At 40.0% G+C, this 20,572-nt stretch overlaps 1 protein-coding gene across 1 annotated transcript in view; it reads right to left on the reverse strand.

Moving 5' to 3' along the window:
• ppp3r1a (protein phosphatase 3, regulatory subunit B, alpha a) overlaps positions 1–20,572 on the reverse strand; it is a 32,895-nt gene that overhangs the window by 4,886 nt on the left and 7,437 nt on the right. The window contains exons 2-3 of the mRNA XM_017435244.3: positions 12,591–12,630; positions 203–379 (exon numbers count right to left, since the gene is read on the reverse strand). Coding sequence (XP_017290733.1) covers positions 203–379; positions 12,591–12,630 — 217 coding nt within the window. The remainder of the gene's footprint in view (positions 1–202; positions 380–12,590; positions 12,631–20,572) is intronic.

The following is a 20,572-nucleotide window of genomic DNA, read 5'->3' on the forward strand; positions in this document are numbered from 1 at the left end:
GTGGTGGGGACATCTTCAGCAGTCATGCTGACTGACACTTGATTTGGCTTCATAACAGTTTTCAACGAGGCCATAACTATAAAACCTGTGACGTTTCAATATCCCAACACCTCTACTGTTAAGTGTCACATATATGGAAAATGAAAGCTGGTAATAATCTGTTTACACAACAGATTAAAGCAGTGGACAGATGATTTCCTACCTTTGAAGTCCACCTCTCCATTCCCATCCGTGTCAAATATGTCGATAACCCTCTGCACCAACGGGTTCTGCTGCAGCTCGGGCAGAGACATGAACTCCTCCACGCTGAGAGAGCCCGAGTTATCTAGGTCGAGTTTCTTAAACCTCTTCCCTAGCCTCTTAATCTCATCAGCATCGACTAGACAAAGGGAAGAAAAAGAAGAGAGAAGATGTTCTGAATGAGATTTTTAGCCAAATATAAACAGCTTTAAAGACAAAAAAGGCCTTGTGTGTTAAATTGAAGCTCCCCTGATCGTCGTCGAGCTCCACACCAAACAGGAAGCATTAAAGAAAAGTTAGCAACACTATGCAAACAGGGATGCAAAAAAAACCGTTTCTGACAGAATAAATATCCTAATGCTTGCATGAACATTCAATCCACAGACTAAACACAAAACCTCCTGTTCTGTTCTGAAATAAGACCATTAAAATCACTACCAGATCGGATAAATCTCTGATAACACTGCTAGAAACTCACATAAAGAACGAGACAGAAATTGGGTTAGTTTAAGAAAGGCAAAGGAGCCACAGAGGTACGAGGAGCTAAACTTACAGCCTGGTGCAGCTCTAACAGATGGTGTTTGGTCGTTTTGTTCCCCTGCCATCAGCACAAGCCTCACCTCTCAGGCCACTGTGCTCACAATAGCAAGGAGTAATCCAGAAGCAATAATAAAGCCAGTTGTTAATTGGTATATAAGCTCATTCACACACAGTCACATGACCTCACTGACCAACCACAAACTATTACTTTACACGCTTTAATCTCCGCTCCTAAATGACACAGGCTATTCATCTTCATACAGGCGAGACAAGTTCAGTTCCTTCTGGTTCTGATTGGCTTTACAGACCTCCACAAGAAGAATCAAGGCCAGCAGCATGACAGGTTCTGATAAGACTCAACCTGATGTGAACAACAACAACCAATCAGAGGAAAACGAGGCACAAGTTACAGCAGATAAACAGGTGAGAATTTACTAAATAAACCAGCTTCGGCCTTCTGGTGGGGAGTTCCAGCAGGTCGTGTTAGGATATACATGTCTGCAGTCCTACACTCAAAATAAAAAGAAACATGTTTGACTTCTTAAAATGGAAATTTAAAAATAAAAACGGAGTTTAAAATGGTTACGTTATTGATGTGAAATCATGTTTGTATAACAAGTGTGTTAAATTAGGATGAAAAACAAAAGCCACAAAGTTGAGGTTGATCTCCTCTTTGTGCCACAGAAAGGTCGACTCAGCCTGAATAAAGTCCAACTGCTGTCGACTCATTTTAACAAACTCTTGATACGTTTTTAACAAATTATAGCAACAGATTTTTTTTCATGTTTGAAACAAGATTTTGTTTCACTGCATTCATTATTTAATCATCTCCATTAGAAGAAAAACAGAAGAAACATTCAGCAAGGAAGATTAGTTTCAACTAATCCAATTAAAATGGTTCAGCTCCAGCTCTTGGTTTGTTTTTTTAACTGAATCAAGCTTAAAGTATTATGCTGACCAGCGCAGACAGTATACCTGCTTCATCATGAAAGAATGTTTATGTTCCCTCCACAACAAAAACCTGCTGATTGCAGGAGGTATAAAGGTTCATGAAGCCAACAGCTCTGCTTCTCAGGACAAAGACAAAGAGTCTGTGGTGTGTGCTGAGTTCTAACGTCAGTGTTGGAGACACATTGATAAGAAGGAAGCTGGACTCAACCAAGATGGCCAAGATGAAAAATTCTTTAGACCTGTCCAAGTCTGGAGCTCTACTCTGGGTCAGAACTTGAGTCTCCTGGGAATTGTACAGAATATACAGAACCTTGCATGTCTTCATTCACAAATGTAAAATATCTAATTGTGTTCAACCTGAATACTTGTTATTCAGCAAAATGTTGGTAATACCCCTTTACTGACACTCCTGGCAGAGTTTACTCATCAGTATTGGATTGCATATTTGCTTGCACCCCCCACCCCTAAATGTTTCTTATAACCATTCAGAAGATCCTTGCACCTGTTTCTGATGGTCTAATATCACTTTGGGTTTAGGTATTTAACGTTTATAGGAGTGTTTTTGAAATCTAATTAAACAAATTAAGTCTGCTAATCAAATGTCAGGTTGTAATTTTGTAACTGTGTAAAAGGTTTGGAACCAAGACTTAAAGGAGCCAGAGGTTTTTACTTTGTTTCAAAAGCTTATTGGCTTTTTTCTGTGTTTATTTAACTTGAAACCTTTCCACAGTGCTTTAGGCCAGTCTGTAGTGACTTTTTAAAATCATTTAAATGACTACTAATTTCTTCATTTTTGCTTCCACTGAGCCAGACTTTTAGAAAAACCCTTTAAGTTTTCTGAAGGTCTTTCAGAGTTTTTCTTTGATCAGGCCTTGCAGCTGACCATGACTACATATTGTGCAGAGCGTGGCTAAAAAAAGTGCTCAAATAACTGACACAGGACTCATGAAAGACTTGGAAAGCAGGCTCCTAAAAAGAGCCGACTCAGCAAAGACCAAATTAAAAGCAGCTCATTTGGGTGCTGGTCACAGACCCAATATATTCTTTATTTTTGTTAACTCACAGAAACTGACATAAAGAACGCCTGTCCCCCCCCCCCCCNCATTATCTGGTTACCTCCAAAACTTGGAGAAACAACATACTATAACTGCAAGTAACTGGATGGAGTTTTATTGAAGCAAAAATACAACTTTATGACTTAAATCATATTTTTAAATGATAAATATTTATTGGTTACTCGTGAAAATGTTTTACGATTTCAAAATAGGTTTATCTGCTTTTACATCTGAAGGTATTCTAAAATCTGTACTTCCTACTTGGAGCATCTCCATTTATCCAATAAAATGCTCCTGGATCATCGTTTGATGTTCAGGAGGGGAGCATGGCAGGTTTCTGTTCCTCCACGTCTAATAATAAAGCTGGCAGCAACTTGATAATCAAACGAGTTTACTGGCTCAAACGTATGATACAAAAAAATAAATAAATCACCAACATTTGTCGTGCCCATTTACCAGTGGTGTAAAAATAAACCCCTGAGATCGATCTGACTGCTCATTTGAACAAAGCTCATCAGTAGTTAGCTCATAACTTCAACAGATCTGACCTTTACAGGACACCTCTGTAGCAGCTAACGAGGACATCTCAGACATGTCAGAGAGTCCATCAGTCTCTTATCAGTCAATCTGATTTTTACAACATAGCAGCTGAGCCTGGACGTGGAGTATCAATGCTGCAGGGACAGATCAATCAAAGTCATGTTTAACACAGCTAAATGTTGTCTAGTTACTGCCCAAGCCACATTCTGCAACAAGGTGCAACAGTCAGGGCAGCCCTGCCTTTCTGTAAATCAGCAACCTTTTAATTAAAACATATTTGCAACCAGATGACAAAATTGTGGCTAATGGTTGTCAATTTCAATTAGCTACACACCAAATTGATTAGCCATAAAACAACAACACTCAGTTCTACAAAAATGTCTTGGGATAAACTGAACTTAAATGTTATGTTAACTCAGAGTATGCACTAATAAAGCAGGATTTATACTCCGCGAGAAGTGAGATGTTTTTTCTGCACGGACATTTGATACTCAACAAGAAACTGCAGGCTAAACTCCTGGAGAGCCCCTCTTTTTGGGGTTTCCACTCTTCTGTACAGATGTTTGCTTCCCTTACCACACCCAGACACTTTAATTATACAGACAGACATTAGAAACCCCATGTCATGAAGAGCCCAACAGACTGTACGACAAAGAGTGAAAACAGGGAAGGTGTCCTTACGCCCTCCATGCCGTCTTCTCTCTGCACAATAACTGGGAGATCTTCTTCCATGACATTTTTATAGGTTTGTCTGGAACAGTTGTAAAGATGGCTGTATTTGTAACAGCCTTGGCCAGCTACTTCTCATTTCCCACCAATAGTTTACCTGCTTTTCGCACAACAAAGTTCTGACCAATCACACACTCGCTGACGCATACCCCTACGAGATAAAGTTCTGCCCGGACCTTGAGCCCAAAACGAAATCCCGGAGCTCTTAGGAGAACAAAATGATAGAATTTTGATCATGAAACTGTGTCAGCAAGAGCAGATTTCTTCACTTCTCGGGGAGTATGAATCCATCTTATCTATCAGATTCAGCAGCGAGCTGCTCCTCTCTGCCTCCACGAGCCAATGGCTGCGTGGAAACAAATACTCTCCTGACTCCCAGCTGCAAACAAGCTCAACAGATTTTTATAGCCTACAATTGGCTAAATTTGGTGTGAAGCTCAAGCCGAAAGGCGGCGGGCAATATGTAGTCCTTTAAATAATGGTAGGCCTCAGAGTGAGTTAACAGAGAAACTGATTCTGTGTTTGAGCTGCAGCTTCTGTCCGATTAAATACGCCAAGATCTTCAGATGCTCTCATTAATCTTTAGTTCATCACAATGCAGTGTTTTATAGCGTGAAATAAAACACTGAGGTAAAATGAGCTGTAAGTGGTTAGAGTGTTTGTTAAGTTGATAACTAGTTTTTGTTGTGTGATTAAACCATGATTTGTGCATGAGCATCACTCTCCCTGCTCTCTCCACCTACTGCTTACAACGTGACGGAGTGGACACCACTTATTACCCCATCGGCCTAAATACTGCCAGGCAGTCAGGTTTTCAAACCAAATCTGTGCCAAACGGGATCATTTCCCACCGTGGTAAATTACAGGCACAGGACATTCTGAATAGAGGATGGAATAAATCCCATACTTGAGTGTGAGGAGGTCAACTTCTCTGTGGTTGTACATTAAATAAGCCTAACACGTTTAAACCATCTGATGTAGAGAAGAGAAAACGAGGCACAATCTAACCTAAAGCTCACAGTTTCTGGATTAACTTCTGTAAAATTTAGCACGTAACAAATAATTGTAAATGTTGTTACACATCAGATATTCATATAAAGCTGCTGACCAAGGTGTGAAAAATGTTTTAAATTTGTTTAATAACTAAAGCAAACACTTTACAGCAATATGAACATGTGACACACACACACTGTCTTCACTGATGGTGTATAATAAAAATATAAACAGTCCAAAACAACTATAGTATATCTAACATTGGTTTAAGAGGGTTTTTTTTATTTTCTGCTTTGTACAAATAAACATACAAACATATGTACACACACGGGCAAAAAGGTTATGGGCCTTTAGCCTTCAGTGGTGGGTAATAAACCTGTAAATTTGCATCCTTCAGAGCGACTGAAGCAGAAAGCTCCTCATCTTTAGGGTCAGCAGCTGGAGCACAGACGAAGGAAACTGCAGTGACATTTTTAAACCCAAAGTTTGACATCTGAACACTACTCGGATCCCTTATTGCTGTCAGGACAGTAGGTACATGTATTATTCATGCTAGCAAAGACGACAGCCTTCTCACAGCCTGAGTCCCCTTCTCAGTCTCAAACTAACAAGTCTGTCTGCCAGCATCACAGACACGGTGCCCAGCTGAGCCGAAAAAAACCATCATCACTTAAACATACCGTGCAGCTCTTTCTAAAACAACTGCAGGTTTAAAAACTAATGAATTTTAGGCCAACTCTTCTGTTTGCAGTAAAGTAATCCCAGATTGAAATAATATCCTTACAAATGAAAACTGCTTCCCCTCAAAATATGACTCATAATCTGTACCAACATTTGCCCAACAAATAGGCCACAAACTTCCAAGAAAACAAAAATGCAATGCAGAGTTTCTAAATGCCAGCTGTGTTCGTGAAATGACAACACTCGATGAAAAGGTGGCTTCTAGATGTGAGAGCCAGCAGAGGTATGAGATGTTCTGTGTCTCTCCATCGCAACAACACCTGTACAAAGCATCACCAAGCAGGGGGAGTTAGGAGGGAAATCTCTGATTTCACACATTTTTTTACAGAAAAAGAATAGAGATTTGAAGGGCAAAACGGAGCCCACTTCTCTCCTCTATAAGTCTGCCAACAGAGAGCAAGCTGGGTGGGATTTGAACCTTCGGCTGCAGCGACGTGGACACTCCTGAGCAGACATCTGCTTCCTTAATCCATAACCACACTAATTTTACAATTTGCATTACGTCATCTGTGGAAAAAAAACAGGATATATGTGGCTTAAAATATGCATTTCGTCATCTTTTTCTCTCTCCCACGGGTCAAGGTTGTGTCCTGTAAAAATCAGTCCAGTTTAATAATTAAATCAGAAAAACGGGCACCTGAAACTGGAGAGCTTTTGATTTTAACTGTAAAATAAAACAAACAGGTAGCCAGCTTTTTGGACTGGATTTTTACCTTGAGGTGAATTAATAGTTCTACAATAATGCTCCAAATTAGAGTTAAATGAGGTTCTGTAAAATAATAATTAGAAAAACTATAGAACTGCATATATATTCACCCCTTTCAGCACCATAATAATAACAGATATATTCATTAAAACACCTGGTCTTGGTCTATTTTTGTCTAGAATTGTGTCAGAAAATGCCCTATGTGTAAATCTGAAGTAGAACTTTCAGAATCTGTCAAGTATTTACCATTCTTATGTAATTAAATACCCCAAACTGTGTTATACAAAGAAAAGGACAAAAAATGTAATTTTCTTCAACTTTCTTTTTATAATTCTTGAACAGTGCAGATTGAACATTTCTGAGATGGCAAAAATGGAATTAAACTATTTTACAACCAGTCAGACAGTCGGTGATCCCCGTGGTTTTAAAAGGGTTAAAGCCTTGACATTACCTTCAGAAGCCACATGATTAGTTAACTAATATCCTCCTGTGGGGGATTTAAGTGGAGACAGACACAGAAAACAGCTGCTGACTGAATTTTTAGTCTCAGATTTTAAAGAGAAAATCTCCACTGTTGGACACAGCAGGTTTCGCTGCGACTCCTGCTTTAACTTATAATAATAATAATAATAAATAAATGATGAATTATGATCAAATAAATGATGTCACACAAAGGAGTTTCAGGTAACTCAAAAGTTAACCAGTCAAAAGCTTCCAAACTCATGACATCATAATCAAGGTTTAGTTGGATTTGATGTCAGTGAGAAAAAAAAGGTTGTTTTTAAACAGTTTGAAAACATTTGGTTTCAACAGCATTTTGTTGCACAACCGTTTGAGTCAATCAAGTGATTTCTGTCCTTCTCTGAGTCTTCTGCACCTGTCCTCAGGTATTCTGTCCCACTGCTCCATCTGTCTCAGGTCTGAAGGCTTCCTTCTCCAGATGTTCAACAGGATTTAGACCAGGGCTCAGAGGCCACTTCAGAACAGTCCATCTACTGGTTTATGAGATACAGTGCTGACACACACACACAGTTTTCCTTTCAGGATGACAATGCATAGAAAAGTGTAGTTGATGGTAAAGTAAAAACAGTTCTGATGGACACCAAATGTCACTGTGAGATGATTATCATAATCTCATAGTCAACCACAGAACCCCCCCTCCACAACAGTGTTCCTGACAACTGGAACCCATTAGGTAGCCCACATCCATGTCCACATCAGTGTTCAGAAGGTGAAAATGTGAAAACATGTGCACATGTAGATAAAGTGAATGTGGAAAGATGGCAACCACTCCCATGGCCTTGAGCTGTAAATATGTCCCTGGGTTCAAATTTTTACATCCCAAATTAGAAGTGATATGAAAATGTCAGCTCAGCTGAATGGATGAAAGCAACAAAAGCAAGAATGGCTACATTTTATTTTACAATCCAACACATTAACAACCTCTTGTGCTGTTTCAGAGCAGCCAGCTAACTCAAGCTAACCATGAAATGTCAGTGCAGCTTTGTGGGCAGAAAATCTGCTCCGTACAACTGGCTTCCACTCCCCATTTTTGTAGAATTATAAAAAAAAAAAACAATGTTCCCAAAATGTCATTAATGATCATGTCCTTTTAATCATGCTAAGCCCTCCAACAGCTCGCCCTGTGCATTAATGGAGACATGTGACTCCATTAACACAACCTGAGTTTAGACAAAGAAGCCAGCATGTTGGTTGTCTATAGCTCTCTGAGCAAACAAAACAAGGCATGAGGGTGGGTAAACATGCACTGTTCAGTCCTAATTAGCATAATGACATAAACAAGTGTGTGGCAACCATACTGAAAGATCAACCTAATATACTTGTTTATATGAGAAGTGTGGGACGTCCAATGACCTTTGTCTCAGCAACTTGTCCCTTTGATTCCTTTATGAGGGGCAGGACAGCTTGGAATGAGGTGGGGCAAAGATTTTGCAACACTATGATCATAACATCAATTCTGAGCGCAACAAAACCCCAGTTATGATTTATGAGAGCACAACAGAGTTTACGACCGACAGAAGGCAGGCTGCAGTTTCAGCTTTTATGGGAAGGAGGAGTGCAGCAGCTTACAGTTGTTCTGAAACTTGTTTTTCTAGAGGTGATGGTCCTTCTGGGTAGTTTTTCTTCTAAAAATGGTGTCCTAACCCTGCGATGCAAAGCTTGCAACCCTAAAGCCAGTATCTAACTGGGTTGTGGCTACTGGTGACTAGTTTGTGAACACACTCAGGAGAGTTTCTCCTAAAGGTCTCAAAACATTTGCAAAGGTTCTCAATTTTCTCACAGGAGTTGCAGAAGCTCGCAGTCTTGTTGCTTCATATTTGAACATATTGAAAAATTCATGCGACTAAACTTCTCTCAATACAGTCGCAGACTCGCCGAGGGCAACTCCAACCCATCTCAATTTAGCTTTGATCAATTCTTGGGAGCTAGAGGGCTGTATTTTGAGACCTGCGTGGGAGCTCCACATATGAGAGAAAACCTCAGGAGCCAGGTCTAAAAGCCACACTGATCATAAACAGTTATTTAAAAAAACGAATATTTCTAAAGTGTAGATTCAGTAATAAACATGGGGGCGGCTGTCGAGGTGGGTACAAAGCGGGCGAGGTAGGCAACAAAATAACGTGCATGACCTAGAATATAACTTTAGGGGCTGTTACCACAAAAACTGGTTGTCATTTTAAAAAGCTGGCCACGTTGCTTTCTGGTCACAAACACCAAGAATTCAATAAAAATAAAATTCTTGAATTCTCCAAACAGTCCAGTGAGATCCAACTCTAGTTACCAATTTAGGCCGCTTGGGGTGAAAGCAGTAATGTTTTACAGATCCAGGTTTGCACCGAACTAAGCTTTGACATCAGGGCATTCCTGGTAATAAAGTCGCTCTCACTCAAACACAAAGCTTCTCACATTTCCTGACTCTTATCTCATATAGGTCACAAGTGAAGCAAGGCTGCACTACAGGGAGAGCCTGAGCGCTCTGTGCATTAGGCTGATTACTCTGATAACATTCAGCTCGCCTCCATGGACCAAACTGAGCACAAAGCAGGGCACAACATTGATGCTGTGTATTTATAGCCGTTCCGTCATCAGAAAACCCCCAACTCACCCCACCAACAGAGGCTCAGGCTCCCGCCCTCAGGGAAACCCCTAGCAACAAGGAACTCCAACAAGCTGCCCAACGTTTATTTTTATTATGGGTGGACACGGACAGGCCTGCAACACTTTCAGGCTTGCACTTTTCTCTTTTCTTCCTTTTTCTAAGGATAAAGTCCACAGAGAAGCCTGAGTGGAAATATGCATGCTCTTCAGTAAAATGTGAACCTAAAACGAGCATGTGTTGGGAGGAGCGTCTCTGTGTGGCTTGTGTGCACAAACACACGTTCTTTTACAAGGAAACCATTTTATTTAGGCAGATACAAAAGAAGTTAGAAGCCTTTCAGTACAGGAAGATGAAACTGTCATGCTGATGTTGTGGACATCAACAAACAGAGCTGGGGAGTGTTTGATGAAAGGCTCAGGTGACTAGGAACTAGACTTTGCTGGTTCATGTCACACTGAGGGCAGTAAGGCGTAGCAGGATGAATTTCTCTAACAAGTGGGTCAGAGCGAAGACCTTCACAGCTAGTCCCTGCCTGTCCGAGCATTTGATGAGTTCAACAGCTGTTCTGTCGGTCGAGGGTGAGAGAGCCAAATGAAGACAGTTAAAAAAAAATTAAATGTCTTATAGAAATTAAATTTAAAAAATCATCTTTGCAGTTTCTAAATTCTTTTATGGCTGCATTCAACATTTACCCGTTTTGTCCAACATTTTCTCCTAAGGTAAATAGTAGTAATGTACTGAAACTATCTCATGTTTTTATTCTTTTCAAGTAGTTGTGTTGTGTTAGTACTATACTGCTAAATGGCAAAAACAGGATCCAGTTAACACACGGCATGAAACAAAGAAAAACCACAATGGTACACAGGGCAAAACAACAGAAGATCTAAAACGAGAGCGCCGAGAGCCTCGATTAGTTCAGTTTATGGTCATGATTCACCTCCCCTCTCTGTGGTGCCATAATACTGAGGGATGCCTGGAAGGCCGGGCAGGCCAAGGTCCCGTCCTGTCCTCCACCAAGTATGGACAAGCTGCAGCGTGGTTCTGTCACTTTCAATAAGCCATTGTGGATGTCAGAGTGTGCTTCTACGCAAACGGGAGAATGAAACAAGTTGTTCCACATACTCTAAGAAACAAAAATATTAAATAAAAGCCTCACAATCTTTGAAGGAATGCATATCACCCGCCGCCATTCATGGCAGAGTTTTAAACTGAAATCATGAGAAATGATGGCATTGTAGTCATTTTGGTCAAACCTGGCGGCAGTGGCTCAGGAGGTAGGGGTTTGTCCTGTAACCGGAGGGTTGCTGGTTCAAGCCCCCGCTCCGGCTGTCTCAGCCGTTGTGTCCTTGGGCAGGACACTTCACCCGCCTTGCCTACTGGTGGTGGTCAGAGGGCTCGGTGGCGCCGGTGTGATGGCAGCCTCACTTCTGTCAGCCCGCCCCAGGGCAGCTGTGGCTACAATGTAGCTTACCGCCATCAGTGGGTGAATGTGTGGATGAATGGGTGAATGAATGTAGTGTAAAGTGCTTTGGGGTCCTTGGACTAGATAAAGAGCTATATAAGTGCAAGCCATTTACCATTTACCAAACCTTGAAAATACCATTATGTAGAATTTCATGCAATATTGTGACATCTTGAATAATCTGTTAGTGCAGACTCTGTTGTAAATGACTGTCAGCTACTACCACACCAAACTTTAGCTCAACATCTGTAAATCCACTGGTGAGTCGATTAGAAGAGTGAATTGGCTTGACTCCAAAGGGTAAGCAGTAGTACATGTACATGTAATGATTCATTTCTGACAGAATCATTAACATTCATCTAGTGGTTTATGTGATATTTTGCTAACAGACAAGGCCAACTTTTAACAGCTAATGCCAGGGTTTGCAGCAATGTCGTCGCTCAGTGTGTTGGGGTGTGAGCTCAGCTACCACCATGTCTGGAAGACTGACAGAGCAGCCATTTTTAGGTTTGGGAAGATCACATCTTAAATCAGGTTTACTCCAAAAGTTTAATTTGTTGTAGATTTACAATCAGTGATGACTTTCTGCAAGTGTTTAAATCCATTCAGTGATTCATGAGATCTTTTGCTAACGATACAGACCAACACACACACAAACACATCACTCCTCATCTTCAGTGGTGATGAACAAAAAAAACAATCCTAATTTACAACATTCTTTTGCTTTCCAGCAGCTTGATTTACAATAATTTGGATCAAGATCTTTACTGTGTCAGAGAACAGTTAAATTGCGCTGCGCCTCTGCCTCCTACATACCTTTTAAAAGTGTAGCTCAAAAAGTCTCACCAACTACCTTCAACGCTTTGATGTAAAAATTACTAATCGTGTCAATGAACTATGATGTCCATCCAGGTGGCACCACGGTCCCTAAAGACCACCTACACTACGGCGGGACCAGACGTCGTCTCAGCAGCCAGTGAGTCCTTACAGTAAGTGTAAAATGATCCATTTGCACCAGAGAGGTGGTGAGAAATCTGCATCTCTGAGGACTTTCTAACCCAAAGGGAGCCGAGATACTGCGCTCATGTATCATGAGGTAGAAAAGTGAAGGATGTGAAAGTGACTCATTTCTTCATCTCTAAATGTCTACAAAGCAGACACCCAGTAGATAGGACCTTTAATTTGGTTTAGGGAAGGAAAAAATATATAAAAACAAAAAAATAAAGAGCGTGTAGTTGTCACCAAACGATACTAAAATAACTACAAGTCATTTGAACTCTGGCTTTCTCCATTAACAACAACATATGATGGCACTCATGAACATTAAAAAACAAATTCAATAAGTTTCTCTCGTTTCATAGAAAAATGAGATTAAAAATGAATAAAAACAACAATACGATATGTTCTTGACAACTAAGACCAAAACCCAAAAAGTGAAGTGTCATTTTGAATAAAATGACAATAAAAAAAACACCAATTCCTAATGAATAAAGCACAGATTTAAATACTTACAATGTGAGCACATCTCCAGGGGGTAACTGGCTTCATTTCCCTGAGAAAGACAGAAAAAAGAAAGTTAGAAAACTAAATAAAGTTTAGGTTTAAACGGCAAACATTACATTTACAAAGAAGCAAGTTTAGAACTTATGTGATGCATTTCTAGGATCTAATCAAACTAAACTTTACAAAAAACGGTCTTTTTGTATTTAAGTGCGTGGTAAATAATTTCTTGTGCTGCAAGGTTAGTGAGATAAAGTCTCATCTCCTTGGAAGACTGAATATCGTCTTGATTGATTTTTGCTGATTATTATTATTTTATTACTGTACAATAACGGGAAGAAAGCATTGTTTTTCTGAGAGGTTGTTCAGATCTGTGTTTAAAAACAGTTCTTAGACATGAACCGTATTTGCATGGTTTGGTTATAGCATTGTTTCAATGCTGTTCATCTTGAGGTGTGTAATTTTCAGATGTAGTAAGGACCACATGATGTTTATATACTCCGATATATAAACTTTATAAGTAAAAAGTGGTTATTTTTACTATGAGTAAACTTGACTGAAGGCAGGTTCTTGATTTAAAGAAGCACAAACAGATTGCAAACAGACTAAAACTAGTACATTGTAAAAAAACTGCTTTAAAAAAAGGTTTAAACTGACTTTGAACAATTTTACAGATTTTTAGCTTAAAATGTTTGATCAATCTTCATAAAACCACTATTTTCTTTGTATCTTGGTTTAAATTTTATTTTTACCTTCACAAACATGTGCACAAAAAGGTATTTTTGAGGGAAATTTGTTTCACTTGGTGCAAGCTGTCCTACAAACCCTGAACTACTGAGTCATTGATAAACATAAATGAACAAATTCAATTTTTATGACTCCACAGAAAGATAAGCTACATTTGGAGTGACGGACTGGAACCTAAATTCTTGAAACGTAGTGTTGCGCAATCCAGCTCAGTCACACCTGCCTTTATCTTTGCTGGTACAAGATGTACAAGGACAGCATGAGCATTAGCACTGCAGAAACAAAACAAGCCTTTTTATGCATGACTCTGCTTTTGAGACTGTTTTGATTAAACACACACACACGCACACAACCACCATCTTTCTACATAAAGCGTTAATGCTTTTCAAAATAGACTGTTAAATTTTACAAATATATTCCACATAAAAGCTAAATGAAATGCATCTAGAATATTTTGCACACAACAAATGGTCAACAGTTAACCAAAAAAGTGAACCGCTTTTTAACAAGTTTTCTCAGCAACAGGTAAACAAAATTTATTGAAAATGTTTACACAATAACCTTAGTGTTTCAGAAAGTCTGCAAAGCATCTAAACTTTTGCTGAAACACGTAATTCTTTCCAGGAAAAAGTTACCCACAATGCGAGAGAAGATTGTCCCCTCAAACATTTTTGGGGCCTCCTTGATACCCGTATCGTCTTGAAGGGCTTCAGCTCCAGTTCTTCTGCCATTCTTTGCACAGACTTGTTCACTTGTAAACCACTTGCAACTTATCTAAGAGATCTGTGGGTCCCCGAGTTCTCCTCCTGGGATTTAATCAGTTCATCAACACTGTCCTTGTTCTCCTCTCAAAATGCAGTCTTGGGCCTCCCACTGCCAATTTTACGTGGTACCGACCCTGAAGTGCGTATTTTACTGATAAATCTACTTACAGTGACATAAGTCCACCCCTTGGCATTCCTTTACGATCCTTCTTCCACCCCAACCTTTCTCCTTGGTAACCTTATCACTTTCACTCCAAGGCATGGTTGATCCTTCCGAACTGAAACTTCGGACAGAACTCATTTATATGGTATTACACATTTAACTTTTTAAAAGTGAAGGCTTTAAGAGTTTTGGATGAGGAACTGGGTGTAGACTGCTCTAACTTTGAAACATAATTAAAGGCCTTTGAAGGAATGCACATCACCCACCATCTTTCATGAGTTTTTAACTAAGCGTGATCTCGTGTAATATTGTGAGCTTTAGTGAGATGTGTTAGTCATCCCCACGATATTGCATGAATGCCATCAGCTACTAACACAAAAGAATTAGCTCAATATCTGTAAAATTGACAGGTAGCTATTTTTTTTACATTTGCTACCATTATTTTGTTGTGGCAGCCATCTTAGATTAGAGTGACTCTAAAAGTTAAATCAGCTGTAGATGTACATCCAGTGATTAATTTCTGAAAGTTCCATTCAAATCTGTCCACTGGTTCATGAGATATTTTGCTAATGGTACAGACAAACTAGCAGAAACATTATCACTCTGTTTCACCGGCGGGGGATAATTATATCGTGACATTTTTCAAAATGTTTCACTGATGCACCTTCAGTTACATGTTGCCTTTTTGAGTCATGTTTACATACTGCTCTAAATCCTAAAGACTTACATAAATGCTCTTTAAACAAACGACGCCTTCCTGAGGCTGTAAGGCAGTGTGTGATGCTGGCTCATATTCACGAACTACATCCGCATCCCATCCCGTCCAACACTGCAGAGTCACCCAACCCAGTCTGATCGCAGCTGTAGGAGCCAACAAGGAGGCCTTGTTCCACAGACACGGAAGTGATGGGTTTCTAAAGCAAAACTAAAGATCCTCTGAGCCAACAAGTAATCAATTGGTCTATTGAGGAATGCCAAATTCTGAATTTTGTTGGCAAACTGGCAGCTAAGTTTGATCTTCCTGTAGCCAAGTCCAGAGGACAAGAAAAAATGATCAGGAAGTCAGCCACTGACTGCAGCTGTTCGTCAAAAATAAATAAAATCCAGATTTAAAGCCCCTTTGCACCACATTCTACAGATGTAGACTCATTTTAGTCTAAGTTTAAAGGTAAATAAAAACAGAATATAATGATTTAGACAAACCAAGTGTAAGATGAAAAAACAAAAAAGGGTTACAATAAAACAACTTATTGTTTGGTGGCAGATTAAGTCTCATTACTCTTTTCACTCAAAACTCAAAGTTAGTAGGTATGTCACTGGCTATTTGCTGTCCTGCTGTGAAGAGCGAGGCTTGCCTCACAGAAGTTGTGGTATTTTAAGAGCAGTGAGGAGAAAGAGGTGACACAGGATTAGCCAGGAGAGCGCCTTAACATTTGACACCCTATCAGGAGAGCGCAGTCAGTCACTAGTGGAGAGATCAAGGGTTGACAAGTACACGGTTGTCCTCTCTCAAACAAGTTGCCATTGGCTGCAAATGGCCAGTTTAAGTATAACTCAATGGGCACCACACCCCTCTACTATTTCCAGGGTTTGGACGTTTCACTACCTTCTGCTGCTCTATAGTGACAATGTGATACTTTATAGATCTGACACTGGAAAAGTCTTTTTGTTTGCTCCGATATGCAGAGCTCAGTATACACTTTGGAAAACAAATGCCGAAGCTGGCAAAAGTCACAATTAAATCATTGATGTAAAGCTAAAATAGACAAATGACAATTACTACCAATAAACTGCTCATGAGCTCACACACAAGAATGCTGCTTATTAAAAACACAGCAACAAAGTAATAATTTATATAATCTTTTATGTAATTGTAACAAACTTTATTGCTTACCTTCACACAACAGGTTAAATAACCCTTGTTTTTAGCTTACTACGGACTAAAACCCCCAACATTACCTTTTGGTTAAGTGCCGCAGGGTCTCTGCAGGTAAATGGATTTAGGGCAAAGAAGATTTGGTTTTGGGGATTACAGGTTTATTATTCAAGGCCCTAATTATCTTCTGTGGCCATCAGAGTAACTCTTACCATGTCTTTCTGTAACAAGTCATTTCATTAACATCTTGTTTTTCCATCTCTGTAGACTCTTTTTAAATCTTCATATGTGTATACACACAGCATTATATAAAAAGAGGACATGAATGAAGTCCTATCTTGCATGAACAGAGACAGAAAGGGGTGGACTAGTTTGCTCATCAATAATGCAGCCTTCATTCAGAATCTTTTAGACCAATGTGAACAAAACAAGTTCTTCATAATGATGAAGAGTCTGGCAATGTGGCTAGTTCAGCAGCAACACTGCAGCCGACCCAAAAACCCAGCTAATTATAGACCTGCAGAACTCGGAACATGAAAAACTGAGCGTAGTGCATCTGGCTGCAGGCTGAACAATTTTCCTGAACCTTTATATTCTCTTCTTACGCAAAACCAATCAGACGACTCCAAAAACTGGGGGAATTTTGTTGGCCGTTGAACAGAGACTAAAGAAGTTTTTATTTAATGGGCATTTAAGTCAGAATGTTAGTCATGACATCTTAAAATTAATTCCTTCTGCCTGCTGGAGTAGCAATTGCATTAAAAATTAAAGACCTAGCATTCCTTGAGGGAATGCCTATCACCCGCCACCTTTAGACTAAGATCATCTTATGTTGAGAAATGATGGAGTTGTAGCCATTTTGGTCAAACCTGGAAAACAACATTATGTGCCATCTCATATAATAGTGACATGTCACAAAGTGTTGTTAATGACTCTCAGCTACTACCACATCAAATTTTAGCTAAATATCTGTAAAACGGTTAGAGCCACTTTCGTGATGGCTAATGTCAGTTCACTGTGGCGGCCATCTTAAACTGGACCGACTCCAAAAAGGCATTTCATTTGTAGAGGTACATCAAAAAATTACTTCACAAGAATTTCCTTAAAATCCATCCAGCAGTTTAGGGGATATTTTGATAAAACGCACACAAACACAGGCAAAAACATTGTTGCCTTTGCTGATTGGGGATAATAAAAGTCTAAATAGTCCAAAGAAACTACAGTGCATCAAACATGGGATTTATTTGCCAGCATCCTGCCAAAGAACGTGGCCGGACTAGGTTTGCTAAAACAACTACATCTCATCTTCTGAGCCACTTCAGGTCTCTTTTTCTTCGCTCGCATCAAGTCGTTCTGTAGTAAAACAGAAACATTTAATCTTGACTTGACAGTTTTCAGTACAAACCTCCCTCTTTGATAAAACCCGTCTTGTTGCACTGAAAGTGCTGCAGATAATGCAGATGTTTACACGGCAGCGCTCCTGGAACATGCTGGAATGGTGCGATGACTGCCATAAACCCTGGAGATTCATAAACACTGCACCTCCACACTAGGCAATTTAGGACAGGGTAAGAACTGCAGCAAAAGAAAGAGGCATCCATCTCTCCCCTAATCCAACCTGTGGTACCTGAGTTACTGTGGCCAACACCACAAATTATGTACCTTCCCTGACATCTGTACCTGTCTGAAACAACTTTCTTCAGACATGAATGAGCTTTCTTCTGTAAAGATGCACTGGTGAACATTTGAGCCGAGCGTTTCCTCCCAGCTTTAGTTGCTTGCTCTGTTGGCTCCAGGAGCATAGGACTACACACCTCTTCCTAACAAACATGTCTGAGAAGAATACAGAGGAGCTGAAGCACACTGCAGAGCTGAGCTTTCAGACCGATCTTTAAATAGAATTTACCCTTACATTTTTCACTTTGTTCAGCCAGCAAAAACAACATGCAGCTGATCATGATAGCTGCAACACCTGCCTCTATGCATGCATTCAGGTCTCAGTGTTCTTCTTTAGACTTCAGTGTTTAAAACAAGTTTTAGATTACTGCCTGGACAGATGGATTTTTACTCACTGAGTAAACAAGGGTGCTTCCATTTCTGTGTTGAGAATCTGCACCAGATTTAATAATGAGCCTAAAAGAACTCCAGCAGGCTAATCATCTCAGCCATACCAGTCTCTCTGCCATGGCCTGTCTACAAATGGTTTAATGTACACCAACAATGCCAGATCCTTATTATTTAGCCCAGTGAAGATAAAATGTTTATTGTAATGTAAAAATGCAGAGAATACAAAAACATTAACGAGGCTGTTTCACAGAAAATCCACCCCAAATATCTTAAATACCATCAATATAAAGAAAAACTAATTTCTACTCAAATGTTAGAAAATTACAGCAAAAAGTCAACCTGGTTACACAAAATGGTATTTTACGTGATCTATTCAAGAGCCTCCTATTTTAAGGAATAGAAAAAAAACATTTGAAAATATGAAGAACATAAAAAGTGCAGCAAAGTCCAAATTAAAGGACCGACTACACAGCAGTGCATTAGAGTCTGCAACTGTTAGACAGATCCTTTTATAGCACCTTAGAAAAGTTCTTCATTTTACCATCATTATCCCTCATTAGCAAACATCAATATTATTACTGTTTATTTATTTTTAAATCCCAACCATCTTCTGCCATTTATCTGTGGCCAAGTCCAGGAGGAAAACCCAGACCTCCTCTCCCAAGGTGTTCCCAGACCAGAGAGGATACATAGTCTCTCCAGAGGGTTCTGGGTCTGCATCGGGGTCTCGACCCAGTCGGACTTGCATGGAGAACCTCAGGAGGCATCCTAATCCGATGTCTCCCCTCAGCCAACTCCCTTTAATGAGGAGGCGCAGCAGCTCTACTCTGAGCTCCTCACCTTATCCAGTTTCCCTACGAAGGAAACCCATTTCAGGCGCTTGTAGCCAGGATCTCCTCCGTCAGTCACGAGCCACAGCTCATGCCCACAGGTGATGGCTGGGCGATATACAGAGTACATTAAAGATGGAGCATTTTCTCTTGTGCAATAACACAAATGACTATATTGAAAATATAGAGATATTTTAAACAGTTAAACAGTAAAAAGTGTCTACATCTAATTAACTAGGAATGAAGCTTTTCCCAGTTTCTACAAACACAGTTCATAGCTCACTCCATCTCCCATTTTGAAAACCCAGGCAGACCCCCGCCTCCTCTCCTGCTCATCTAGAAAACTGCAGTGGGCTCCGTGTTTAGGTTTCTGAAGCCAGGGAAACAGAGTGCTCAGAGACGTAAACAAGCAACGTGTTTGTGAAGAAAAACGGTTCTGGATCTTTTATCTTGGGTTTAAACCACTTTGATTTAGTTTTACTTTGAACAAATGGAGGTTAATTACTGAGACTGGCTTTTTCAGAAGGAGGGGTCTCAGCTACCCTTTGTCTAAGAAGTCTACAGAAGTCAGCTCATTGTCATCAGTCTGTCTGAAAGCTACTATCTGCCTGATCGGTATCGTCTCTGAGAAAACTCAGGTGGCTGAGTGTGCTGCATGACGATTCAGACTCAAGCTAGCATGTAGCTGAAACAACTGTCAGACACCATGCTAAGAAAAACTGGACAAAAGGGTCAGAGTGGACTGGCTGGTCAGAGGATGAACTTGTTAATTAATGTGATCATCAGATGGTAAGTTTTGCCGTACAAATGACTTGTCTGGAACATCAGTCATTTTATTAAACTCCTGGTCAGAATGTGCTAGATTTATTTTAAACTCTCTGTAACGTTTGTTTCTGTTCTACATGTTTAACATGGTTCTGATGGGTCAGGTGTACTGTGTGCATGAGATCAGATTTAGTTGCTTTTGTGTTGGATTGTAACTCAGTTTTTGCTCAGAATGAGGCGACTGGTCAGAAGACACTCCTTCTCTGTCCTTCTGTTAGACTGCATCTGGAGCTGGACTGATTAAAGTCTCTCCTGCTGTTGGAGCAGATGACAGGACAGCTGGAAAGTTTCTTATTTTTATGCCAGTGAGGGAACGAGAGTCGGAGGATCAATACCTGCGAGGCACAGTTCACCACTGTGTTAAGTTGTAGTGTTGAATTAAACATTACTACAGTGATTAAAGGGGGGTATACATCATAAAATGTGATAAAGCTCTAAAAATATTGCAATAATCATTTTTGGAAGTATCACCCAGCTCTAATTGGATAGATGGACCAGTAAATCGAGAGCTTCTACACCATCACTGGAGCAACAGCCAGAGAAGCTGAAGCCCCGATGAGTCGATCCATTTCCTGCTCCATCCTACCGTCACTCCCAGAGACCTGGACTCTCATCCCTCACTCAAAAGAAGCTTCAAGTTTTTACCCAGTTGAAAAATGGTGGAATACCTTTTTTTGGTAGGTAGTGAAGATTGAAGATAAAATCAGAAGAGAGTACATTTA

The sequence above is a fragment of the Kryptolebias marmoratus genome, linkage group LG22 (assembly GCF_001649575.2).
Source record: "Kryptolebias marmoratus isolate JLee-2015 linkage group LG22, ASM164957v2, whole genome shotgun sequence".
Lineage (NCBI taxonomy): Eukaryota > Metazoa > Chordata > Actinopteri > Cyprinodontiformes > Rivulidae > Kryptolebias > Kryptolebias marmoratus.